Source organism: Erythrolamprus reginae, chromosome 7 (assembly GCF_031021105.1).
Source record: "Erythrolamprus reginae isolate rEryReg1 chromosome 7, rEryReg1.hap1, whole genome shotgun sequence".
Taxonomy (NCBI): Eukaryota; Metazoa; Chordata; class Lepidosauria; order Squamata; family Dipsadidae; genus Erythrolamprus; species Erythrolamprus reginae.
In genome coordinates, this window is record NC_091956.1 from 57,861,422 (window position 1) to 57,874,028 (window position 12,607).

The window sequence follows — 12,607 nt, forward strand, 5'->3', positions numbered from 1 at the left end:
AACTCAAAAGCTAACTTTCACATGTCACACACAAACAACACACATGCTACTTAGGAAGAGTTAAAGGACTTTTGGAGTACTAATTGTGTTTATATGTCTAGATTAAAGCTTTTGGAATATCTAATTTCTGAGGTTGCTTTGCCAAAAAAAACCCCAATGCTGAAAACAGAGGATTATAGTAGGAACATGAAATGTAAGAAGTATGAACAGTAGAAAACTCAAGATAGCAAAAGATGACATGAAACGGATACCTTTTGGCATCTTAAGGATCACAAATGGAGATGGACTGTAAAACTGTAAAGATATTGAAGGTTGAAACCAACATGGAAAAAAAATTGTTTCAATAGATCTGTAAACTCGAAACTGCACAAGGAGGTTCCAACTGCAAACATACATGTTAAGGGATGCTACTGAGTTGCTATTGATTTTACCATATATACTCGAGTATAAGTCGACCTGATTATAAGATAGGCACCTACTTTTGCCACAAAAACTGGGAAAACATATTGACTCAAATATAAGCCCAGGGTGGAAAATACAGTGGCTACTGGTAACTTACAAAAATGGAATATTCTTCTATTGTAGCTTCTTAAAATTGTTTTTGTAGAAGAATTTTTAAAAAAGAAACATGTGAAGAACGGTTGCAGGAATTGGGTATATCTAGTTTAATGAAAAAAAGGACCAAGGGAGACATGACAGCATTCTTCCAATATCTCAGGGTTTGCCACAAAGAAGAGAGAGTCAACCTATTCTCCAAAGCACCTGAGGGTGGAACAAGAAGCAATGGGTGGAAACTAAACAAGGAGAGAAGCAACTTAGAACTAAGGAGAAAATTCCTGACAGTTAGAACAATGGATCTGTGGAACAGCCTGCCACCAGAAGTTGTGAATGCTCCAACACTGGAAGTTTTTAAGAAGATGTTGGATACCCATTTGTCTGAAGTAGTGTTGGGTTTCCTGCCTAGGCAAGGGGTTGGACTAGAAGACCTCCAGGGTCCCTTCCAACTCTGTTGTTATTATTATTATGTAACTTTTCCTTCCAAATGTTTTTTTTATTTCTTGCACCTTTCTTCCTCCCCTTCCAAAATCTTTCTTTTTTTTAAATTCCAAAAACCTCTTAAAATATCTTTAGGAATGTTATCTTAATCTTAAAACCTGTTATCTTAATCTTCATTACAATATCATTATAATTTTCTTAATAATTGGGATTTCATCTATTCTTTCAAAACAATTGCTTAAATCAAACTTCCATATGATAAATATTCAGATTTTCCATTTAAAACATATTTCATAAGTTAAAATCATTACTATCTCAATAGATCAGTAAATAACAATTGGGGGTTACTCAATCATTAATTGTAAAATCTTTCTTCTGCATGATATTTATCTTGCATAAGGAGAAACCATACTCTAAAAAAAAAGGTAAATCTATTCATATTAATTATGTAGAACAAATGATTAATGACAAAATCCATACTATTATATTATTCTAAACTTTGTATTGTTTTAAACAAGTCAGCATAAACAATCCTCTTGGGTATGATACATATACAGTAATACCTCATGATACGAACTTAATTGGTGCAAGGAGGAGGTTTGTAAGACGAAAGGTTCGTAAGACGAAACATTGTTTCCCATAGGAAACAATGTAAAGTCAATTAATCCGTGCAACCAAAAAAAACACCGCAAAAAACGGCTATCGGCGACTGCTGGGAAGCCGCGCGGCTGTTTTAAAAGGTGACAGCCGGCCTGGGGGGCTTCCCAGCACCCCCCCGAACCCAGGTTCGGGGTTCGGGGGGTGCTGGGAAGCCCCCCAGGCCGGCTGCGACCTTTTAAAAGAGCCGCGCCGCTTCCCAGCTGTCTCCTGAAGCCGAACGCGGAAGTTCGGCTTTTAAAAGGTCGCAGCCGGCCTGGGGGGCTCCCCAGCAACCTCCCGAACCGAACCCGGGGTTCAGAAAAATTTTGCCTCTTCTTACGAACTTTGTTCGAGTTACGAACCGGCGTTCGGGAGGCTTCTGGGAAGCCCCACCGCCCGGCTGTCACCTTTTAAAACAGCCGCGTGGCTTCCCAGCAGTCTCCGAACGCCGGTTCGTAACTCGAAAAAAGTTTGTAAGAAGAGGCAAAAATTTTCTGAACCCCGGGTTCGTATCACGAGTTGTTCGTAAGACGAGGGGTTCGTATCTTGAGGTACCACTGTAGTTGGAAGAAAAAGTTTAATTACACAGAATTATCCCCACTTGAAGCAACATTTTCTTACAAAATAACCTGTTACAAGAAATTAATCAAATTTAAATGGGTAACTTACATTTTACTTGTACATTTTATTTACTTGTAAAATATTGTTGCTGGCTTGATCAGAAGAGAAAGCCATGGTTCCTTCTTCTGAAAGTCTCTTCAACCCTCCTGCCCCTCCCCCCAGTGCTTCCTGTAGAGGAGGAGCTGTGATTGGTTCAGCCTGTTGCCAATCAGACAGCTCTCTCAGTGCCTCCTTTCTGTGTAGAGGAGGAACTGTAATTGGTTCAGCCTGCTGCCAATCAGGCAGCTGAGGGGTGCTTCCGGCTGGACTGCAGCAAGAGCAGGAAAAAAAAAAACCTTGTGTTGCCAGAGCCTGCCTGCCTTTCACATTGGAACTGTGGAGCTTTGGAAAATGCTGTACAGCAGTTTTCAGGTCAGTGAAAGTCAGTGACTCTAGTACAAGTCGAGGTTGGATTTTTCAGCACATTTTTGTGCTGAAAATCTCAACTTATACTCGAGTATATACGGTAAATTAGATCAAACAAAGAAGGAAAGGGGATATACTGAAATATTGCACAGTAGAAATGTCAACATCCTGGGATACCATGGACAGTCAAGAAAAAATGGATCATCAATCCAAGGTTGTCTCTCAAATTACAGATGACCAGGCTTAAATTATTTTACTTTGAATATGTTGCATGAAGACCCAGTTTTTTAAAACAAGGTTCTAATTTTGGAAAAGATGGAGGTCAAGAGAAGAAGATGATCATTAGTTTTCAATGGTGATTGATGTACTATTAAAAAGTTCAAAGGTTGTGAGTGAAAATTCAATCTAGAAAAAAATTATATGGTCGTTAAGAGTCAACGCTGACTTGATGGCATATAATCAATCAATAGTAGATAATTATTAAGCAAAAGAAAATAATTTGTTTTTGAAATATCTATTAAACTTCAGAAGCATAATTAACATTTCTTAAAATAACATACAGGATAACTGATTTCGTTATAATATTTGTTGACATGTTTTCACAATTGCTATTAGGGTATGTGACATTAGAATGAACTCATTCTATTCATTAAGAGAGACAGATGGCACAAGCAGTAGCCATAGGCAGTAGTTAGCAGTTTTTATTATAATGGATATGCAGTTGTACATCAGAGCCATCAGAGTTCTAATTTAGATAGAATTACATATCCAAAATAAATAGTAAATACCATGCTATGTTGCACTAAAATGTACATAGTATTTTAAGAGTATCATTATCTTCTAACTTGTTAGGAATAAAGATTTCTGACTTCAATTTTATTCAGCCACTAAAAGTTAAACTACATTTGCAGACTTTGGTTATTTTCTTTACAAAATGCTGAAGTATTGCTGGATGGATGAGGAGATTGTTACTTAGCTACTGATTTCAAGCAAGTAGTTGTCATTGTACAAAATTTGACACATTTAGATTCTAATGCTGAGTATAGTTTGAATAAAATTGCCCTATCAAAAGCAATGAGCAATATTGAGATGATTCTTTTGATCTGGAGCAGATCCTAAAATAAAACCTACCAATTATTTTCAATGTCCTACTTTGCTTAAGTTAGTGCAGCCAATAATGAACTGGTCATGAAATAATCCTGTCATTAAGTTGTAGGTTGGAAAAAAGATAAGTGAAGATATGTTCTGATGTATTAAATGATGCCATATTAATATCCAAATATATTCTGATCTATAAAAGTAATCTTTTAGAAAGTATATGTTCAAAGGAAGGTTTTGCACATTCTCAGACGCAAAAGAAAAATTGTCCTGAAGAGAATTATTTATTTATTTATTTATTTATTTATTTATTTATTTATTTATTTATTTATTTATTTATTTAGTTAGTTAGTTAGTTAGTTAGTTAGTTAGTTAGTTAGTTAGTTAGTTAGTTAGTTAGTTAGTTAGTCAAGTACATATTGGTGGTATACAAAGATATAACAATGTTTATATACATGATACTAGTAAGAGAGAAACAAGAGAACAAGAGGAAAACATATGGAATAATGACTATAAATATTCCCATGCTGGTATATGATTATGGATTATGAATTTTGAAAAAGAAAGACTGCAAGTAAGCAAGGATTTGGGGCTGTTTTCCAAGAAAAAACATAACAGCTTATGTGCAATGCAATCTAACCAAACTTTGAACTAAATTGCTCTGGAAAAAAATAAGAAATTATCCAGAAATTCAAATAAAAAGGTACATTTTTTCCCTGGCTGCTGTAACTAGATTGAATTGCAACATGTAGATTTTCTTGTTGGCATGTGTGTTTAAAAACAGCTTCTTTTTCTTCCATTCTTCAGCTTGACTAGTTTACATGTGCTTGGTTTCATCCATGGTCCTTATTACAGGTTTTTTTAAAAAAATAAAATAGAAAATGCAGATATATAAAGGACAAATTATAAAACAGTACATAACCTGGTTACCCCATTTAAATATAAGCCAAAATAAGGTGATTAATCCTAAGCAACCTGGACTGTGTAATAGGAGGAAAATGGAAAATCATTTAAACTTCTTGCTTAAGTGAGATTAAATAGAGGACTAGCGTTTTATGTAAGCCTCCCATAGAACTGATCCATCTTAATTCTAATACTCTGGAAGGTCTGGTGTCCTAGTGATCAAGAACATCATTAGAGACTTTGGAATTATCATCATTAATTTATAAGATCTAAATTTTCATTTTAATGATGTACACTGAAAAAAATGGATGAGGCAGGAAAGTAAAGGAAATTAACAATGAATAAAAAGGTACCAGCAGTTAATTATGGAAATGAGGACCACTCTAGATATATGTTTTAGGAATCACTGCTTCAACAGGAAAATCTGTTTCCACAATTTCACAGTAAATTATTGTTTTCATATATTTCCTGCATGTTGTTCAGATATTTAAATACACATGTATATCTTTATGTCCGTTTATATACTACCCATCCATCTATCCAATTATTGATCTATTTATTAATATACATACATATTGTACATTGTATGCATGTATATACAGTGATCCCTCGGGTTTCGCGAGGGTTCTGTTCCAAGACCCCTCGCGAAACTCGATTTTTCTCGATATAGCGGTGCGGAAGTAAAAACACCATCTGCGCATGCACGCCCTTTTTTTCATGGCCGCACATGCACAGATGGTGGAGTTTGCGTGTGGGCGGCGGGGAAGACTCAGGGAAGGTTCCTTCGGCCGCCCAACAGCTGATCTGCTCCGCAGCGCGGCAGCAGCGAAGAGCCGAAGATGGGGTTTCCCCGTTGCCTGGGCCGCTCCGCTTGCCCGTTCACCCGCCCGGCCGGCCGCTCCGCTTGCCCGTTCGCCCGCCCGCCCGGCCGCTCCCTTGCCCGTTCGCCCGCCCGCCCGGCCGCTCCGCTTGCCCGTTTGCCTGCCCACCTGGCCGCTCCGCTTGCCCGTTCGCCCGCCCGCCCGGCTGCTCCGCTTGCCCGTTCACCTGCCCGCCCGGCCGCTCCGCTTGCCCGTTCACCCGCCCGCCCGGCTGCTCGCTTGCCGCTCGAGAGCAAGAGGGGGAGAGATAGAGAAAGAGAGAGAAGGAAAGAAAGAGATGAGAGAGGGAGGAAGAGAGTGTGAGAGAGGAAGAAGCAAGAGAGAGAAAGAGAGAGAGAAAGAAAGATGAGAAAGGAAGGGATTGACGTCATCGGGTGGAAAAATTGCGATATAGCGTTTCGCAAAGATCGAGATCGCGAAACTTGGGGGATCACTGTACTCTTCTAACATTCTTATTTCCATATAATCCTTGTATTGTGGTTCAATCTAATAATTTCATTGTACAAAACACATCATGGCACATGCTGCTGCCTTAGTCACTTTTCATCAAGCTAATTTATTTTCTTCATTCCAGGGCCATAAATCTCTACTCAACCAAAGTAATACTTCAGTTACTGTATAATTTCCAAGTAGAACTATATTGTCCCTTTAGAGACAGTTCAATTCAAAGAAGATATTTCAGGTGCTGGAGCTGGCTGAAATTGCGGAGGAGCCGGGAGAAGCACGGCTCCCGGCATTGTCGACGGCATGAGGGGAGATCGCGTGAGATAACGCGTGATCTCTCCCGTTGTCTCGGCAACCACCGAGACTTCTGTAGCTGGGGGCATGGCTGCGTGCCCTGTAACCAGGGCTGCACATTGAGACCCGTTTTCTGCTCTGGCTTCCTGTTGCATTGACAACGGGCCGGGGCTTGCACTGCAAAATAGAGGAGGGAGGGCAGGTGTTCGCTCTTGCTGTAACAGCCAATGTGAAAAGGAGGAGCCCCAGCGGCACAGCCCTATTTATAGGGACCACATATTAAATTAACTGATTATTAACAAATAATCAACTTAACAATGTCGTTTGGCGGGACCCAGGGGAAGAGCCTTCTCTGTGGCAGCCCTGGCCCTCTGGAACCAACTCCACCCAGAGATTAGAATTGCCCCCACCCTTCTTGCCTTTCGCAAGCTTCTTAAAACCCACCTTTGTCGTCAGGCATGGAGGAATTAAGATATTCTTTCCCCCTACGCTTCCCACAATTTATGTATAGTACGTTTGTATGTATGATTGGTTTTAAAATAAGGGGTTTTAGCTTCTTTAGTATTGGTTTGCCGCACGTTGTTTTTATTACTGTTGTTAACCGCCCCGAGTCTACGGAGAGGGGCAGCATACAAATCCAATAAAATGAAATGAAATGAAATAATCCGGACCTGCAGAGGCCAATCATAAAAACAGGTAACCTTTTAGGAGCCAAGTAGCAATTTTTTACAGTTTCAACTTTCATTGCAGCCAGTTTTTTACCTACTTCACACTGGAGAGTGGGGATGGACAGGTTAGGGGTTGCGGTGCATATTAGTTTCAATTTGGTTACAATTGGCTTATCCCTTTGGTCACTGAGGTTTGGCAGGTAAGGGACAGAAATGGGCAGCAATAGCAACTGCGTGTTCTCCTTTAGGGCATCAGTAACAATATTTTTTTTCTAATGCCACTTTGATCATCTGTCATCTTTTTCATCCAGGACTCAAATATATGTTGTTTAATTCTAAGGAATATTTTGCCTGCACTTGAAATTAAGAGTGTTATACAATAGTTTGTACACTCTTGTTCCATTTCTTTGTATTTGTATGTAGGTCAACATCTTCTAATGTGTTAGCCACTGTGTTATTCTTCAGATTTCCTGACATAATTTGGTTAAAATGATATATTCTTTTTCTGTTGCTTACTATATTTCAGTAGGTGATCCATCAATTCTTATAGTTTTCCTATTTAGTAAGGACTGATTTAGTTTTATATAGTAACACCACAGGATCTTATAAATAGAGAATATTTTCTAAGGAATTTTGGAATGTTGACATCTCCAGTTATTATTTCAGTAATTCCTTTCATCTTTATTGCATCTTTGAATCAGTTACTATCTGTCAATTGGCAAGCTTTAGCATACCAATTTCATTCTCCTAAATTTGGAGATGTTTTGGAAGACATTCTTTGTTTTTCCATGTCTGTTTCAATCTTCACTATATTTACAGATGCTATTTTAATATTGTTTCTTGTCTATTCCAATAGGACTCTGAAGTTCTTTCCTGAGATGTTTATTTGCCTGGTTTTGGCTTTTCTGTTTTGGCAATCCTCTGTTGCTTCTGAAATTTAATTTTCTTTCTTCTGTTTCTTGATCTTTATCAGTCTCTTTTCACATTCATCCTTAATAACAGCTTTGATTTCATTTAAGTCCTTCTGGTTTCATACCAATGAGATTTGGGGATTTACGGGATAGCTAATACTTTCCTTGAAAATGGTGAATATATGCTAAAGATCATATGGGAACTGTGGGAATTGGCTTTCTTTTTTGGATTTTAAGGTTGCTCCACAATCTTTGCTGTTATAACTGAGTTTTTCCACTTTCTTGTGTTAATAATATAGTCAGCTTGATTCCTGTGTTCTGCATCTGGTAAAAGTCCATATTATTATAGTTTGCTAATCCATATTCAATGCTCACTGAGTGGCAAATATAAAAATATAACCATAAATTATAATTTGTATGGAATTGTATAGATTCCATACATAATGATACTTTACTCTTTAGAGATTGTGGTAAATGAGGACATTGTCTGAATATAATTTTTTCCTGGAATTTCACTGGGGAAGGGAACTGTAATGGGTTGGCTAACAAAAAGTTCCCATACTATTGTTCTGCTGGACAATCTAAATGGTCCAAAGCATAAACTGTACAATTAGATTTAAATTTACATTGTTCCCATCTTAGGGCTTGCCTGTTCTAGAAATATTATTATCTATAGTGAAGCTTTCAAGAGCAGCAAACAGCTTTTCTGTTAAATATAAGAAAATAAATTATAGAAGTTGTTCATGCTGTATACATTTTTCATATGTGTACTTTTAGATTACTTACAGTAACTGTGTTTTGCCTCCAAACTGTCTAGCACATTGTTTGAATAGCACAACTGAAAATTGTTTCTCTGTGGTTTTGTTTCTGTTACCATGTCATTTGAACATGGTGCAGTGATTTCATCTTTCCAGAAAACTAGAGAAGAAGCTCAACTTTATTGCAAGTTTTCTTTTTTATTTCATTACTATTTATTTAAATATTTTTTTATTTATTATCTATCTATCTATCTATCTATCTATCGTATCTATCTATCTATCTATCTATCTATCTATCTATCTATCTATCTTATCCATCCATCTATCCATCCATCCATCCATCTATCCATTATTTATTATCCATTATTTATTACAAATAGATTATTTTATTTCTTTTTTATTATGTAAAAATCTCCTGTGCTGCCCAATAGTAATTCCTTCTTTAGTCACTTCCAGCAGTGGGCTACGAGCCAGAATGCTAAATTGCGCTCTTACGGGACCAACGCGATTTCGCTGCTATACAAGTGGAGGTAGCAAAATTGCATACGGCGCTTCAGATAAAACCTCACCGGAACACAGGCCCAATTTTGCTACCATCACAGGTGCAGCAGCGAAATCGCACTTGTCCCGCAAGAATTTACGAGCCATGGTGGCGAGCACAATTCAGTGTTCCGGCTCGTAGCCCACCGCTGGTCACTTCCCAAATTCATTGTCATTTAAAGTTCAGTGTTTGGTCTTATAAATCACACCAATCCATGTTGTGTTTTATTTATTATGTTTTACTCAGTTATATTGAATACTATGATTCACGTACTCTATTAAATCTGAAATAAGAACCAACACAGTTATGGTTTAGTGTAGAGTGGGAATCCAGGAGTAACTAAAAAACACAACTAATCTGTAAACCATAAAATGGAGCTTTCCTTTCCATTAAAAAAAAAATCTACCAGCACAATAGACATTTGTGAGGTTCCATAAGGACTCTGTAGTGATCTCACAACCTCACATGAGGCTGCTGGATGATCATCAATGATTTAGATTAAGAAAGGAACAAAACTGACTATTTTTGTCTGGTCAGTAACTAAATAAATACAACTTTCCTAATTGAGTGTATCTCTGAGTATACAACGATATATGTACCTCATCACAAGCAACAGGATGCCTTTTTGAATTTTGGAGGCCTAACATACTTATTCCTTTTACTTATCAAGAAGTCCAAAGAGAATATCAAGGATAAAGGTTGTGAAAATCCCAAGAGTTGGGGTGGTGCACCAGGTAAAATGCTGTATTGCAGGCCACTGATGCTGACTGTAGATCTGTAGCTCAGCGGTTCAAATATCACCCACTCAAGGTTGACTCAGCCTTCCATCCTTCCAAGGTAATTAAAATGAGGACCCAGATTGTTGGGGGAAATATGCTGGCTCTGTTAAACAGTGCTATTGCTAACATGTTGTAAGCCGCCCTGAGTCTAACGAGAAGGGCAGCATAAAAATCGAATAAATAAATAAATAAAATAAATAAATGTGAAAAACAAAACAAAATAAAATGTTTACAGAAGGAATTTGTGGTAAGCAGCCAAGAATTACATAGATAAGTCCATGAAATCACAAGAGATTAGTGTGATTTGGTTTTATTTCTTTTAAACATCTGTCAAAATAGCCAAAGTTTCAATTATATCAGGGCAAAATAAATCTCTTCAGTCTCTCACAATACTTTGGAATAAGGACGAGTTTAAAAAGCAATTGGAACAAGTTCATTGGCCCATGTAACAAATATATCTATTCAATATTTCATTCACTTCTCAATGCATCAAACTACAGCAATGATGGTTCTCTTTTGGCTTTTGCCTGCAAGTTTCTGATGTTAACCCTGAAGTGTTTATGCTATAGGCATGGATTCAATCCAGTGGCAGTAAGCAAGTTAACTTTTAAGAATGGACAGGTAGCTGAGAGTCTGGTTGATTTTGGGGTTGCTAGAATACCAGGCCAGTGATTAATCCCCGGCCCATTTTGCAGCAGGGCCAGGGGACACGGCCTCCGGTGCGGCCGCCATCTTGTTTTCGGCCGAGATCTCGCAATATTTCACTAGATCTCGGCCACCTCTTGGGAAGGCTTTGACCTTCCCAGTGACGTCATCCAGGGCGGAGCCTGCAGCCCTATAAAAGGGCTGGGCAGGCTCCAGGGCCTCCTTTTCGCCCTGGATGTCAAGAGAAGAGCACCCACCCGCCCTCCCTATCTTTCAGTGTGCCAGTGGGGTCGCCCCTCAGGAGGCCGAATAGGAATTTTTGGCGGTCATGGTATTTTCTGCGACCATTTTTTCGCCTATTCAACACTGCGGTGAAGGATACGCGGTTAGGGGGTGCTTCGCTCATGTTCAGGCTAATTGGCATACCTTTGGTCATTTGGGTAGGCAGGTTAGAGGCGGAAAACTGGGTGGTGGTTTAGCAACTTCGTGTTCTCCGTTGGGCATCTTTGGGGATGATTGACAGGTTCTCTCCAAAGGCTTGTGGTGTAAGCGACCTGAGCAATTGGGGGGAACCTGTCTTTGGGTCCCGCCCATTGCTTTCCCCTTGTATGGGATAGACGGCGGGACCTCCCACATGCAAATGCATGGCAGTGAGTCAGGTGAGGGCGTGGCCCCTCACCTGGATCAGCATAGAGCTACGCCCATAAGTTGCCCCGGAAGTTTTTATTAAAGTCACGGTTTAAATCCAGCTCTTTTGTCCGTGTCGTTACTCCGCCTCTGCTGCAAATAGAAAATGAACGTTCCAGTAGATGGCATACAGCATCAAACAGCATCAAAGAAAATCAGTTTTGATTCCTATTTAGGAGAGGTATCAAGCTTCTCTGAGGACAAAACACAGCAGGCCTTGAATGCAAATGTTGACAATCTCCTTTGGGAAGAAGATCATATTTGCAGATTTGATTTACAGATTCAGGCATTTGACGTTTGTAGAAAGAGGCTGCCAGAATGGCTTTCTATTCTTGCGATCAGGTTTATTAGCATCTGCCTGTCAATTCTTAGAAAGACAATAATTACGTTGGACTTTGTACTAGTAGCACAACCTGATTCTGTATCATCTCAAAACAGCAAGATTATGTTGAATGAGAAAGGAAGCCACAGAATGTCATTAAAAAGCCCATCTTTTCTCAGTACTGATGCCAGAATATTTTTAGCATTTAAGCTACAGTATTTTTTTTCTGAACTGTGTTGCACAGAATATTGTCAGGGGAATTGTAACTACACAAATTCTTCTCCTGTAATATGCAATTATACTAGAACATTTTTTTCTCTCTGACCAAAGTAAAATGATATGATTCTCACTAGTTTGGGGGTTGGTTTCTCACCATGATCACAAAAAGAAGAGGGAGACAGAATTTATGGTTTGCATAGAAACAATATTTTCCCCTCCAATGAATTAAAGAGGACTTAAAATTTAGTCTAAGTGAAGATCAAATTCCAAGATCTAAACTCATTTAATCTGCATTAAAACTAACTGTGAGAAGAAAGGCCTGAGCACTAGAATTGTAGCACTAGAAAATTATAAAGAATATGAATAATTTGTTAATTCATGGAATTCATATCTATTTTTCCTCAAAACTGGACTACGGACCAGTTTAGATTTACTGTTCTCTGGATATGTTTTCTCCCATCTAATGTCACTAAGAATTTTGCAGCCCAGATTTCATAGCCCCTTTTAATGTTTTTCTACTGATGTTCCTATAATAAGGATGTAGAATTCCTTCCCTTCCTCCAGAAAGCACCCTAAAATAATGGCAATAGGCTAATTTTTTTAACTGAATACAATTAATTACCAGTTTTAAAGATGGAAATTAAAAATTAGAATGAAATGAAATTGATCAAATGGAAAAATCTCTATGATTGTTTACTATTTTATGTATGAGACCAGCTTGGGTTTGTTTGGAAAATTTATTATGTTGAGATATGAAAAATTAAAGAATTATAGTAATAGCGATAAAATAATGAAG

At 38.3% G+C, this 12,607-nt stretch overlaps 1 protein-coding gene across 1 annotated transcript in view; it reads left to right on the forward strand.

Moving 5' to 3' along the window:
• Nucleotides 1-2,582: 2,582 nt before the first annotated feature.
• The window catches only part of SGCZ (sarcoglycan zeta), a 329,915-nt gene continuing 319,890 nt past the window's right edge, over nucleotides 2,583-12,607 (forward strand). The window contains exon 1 of the mRNA XM_070757645.1: nucleotides 2,583-2,667. Within this exon, the coding sequence (XP_070613746.1) occupies nucleotides 2,647-2,667 (21 nt within the window). The 5' untranslated portion in view covers nucleotides 2,583-2,646. The remainder of the gene's footprint in view (nucleotides 2,668-12,607) is intronic.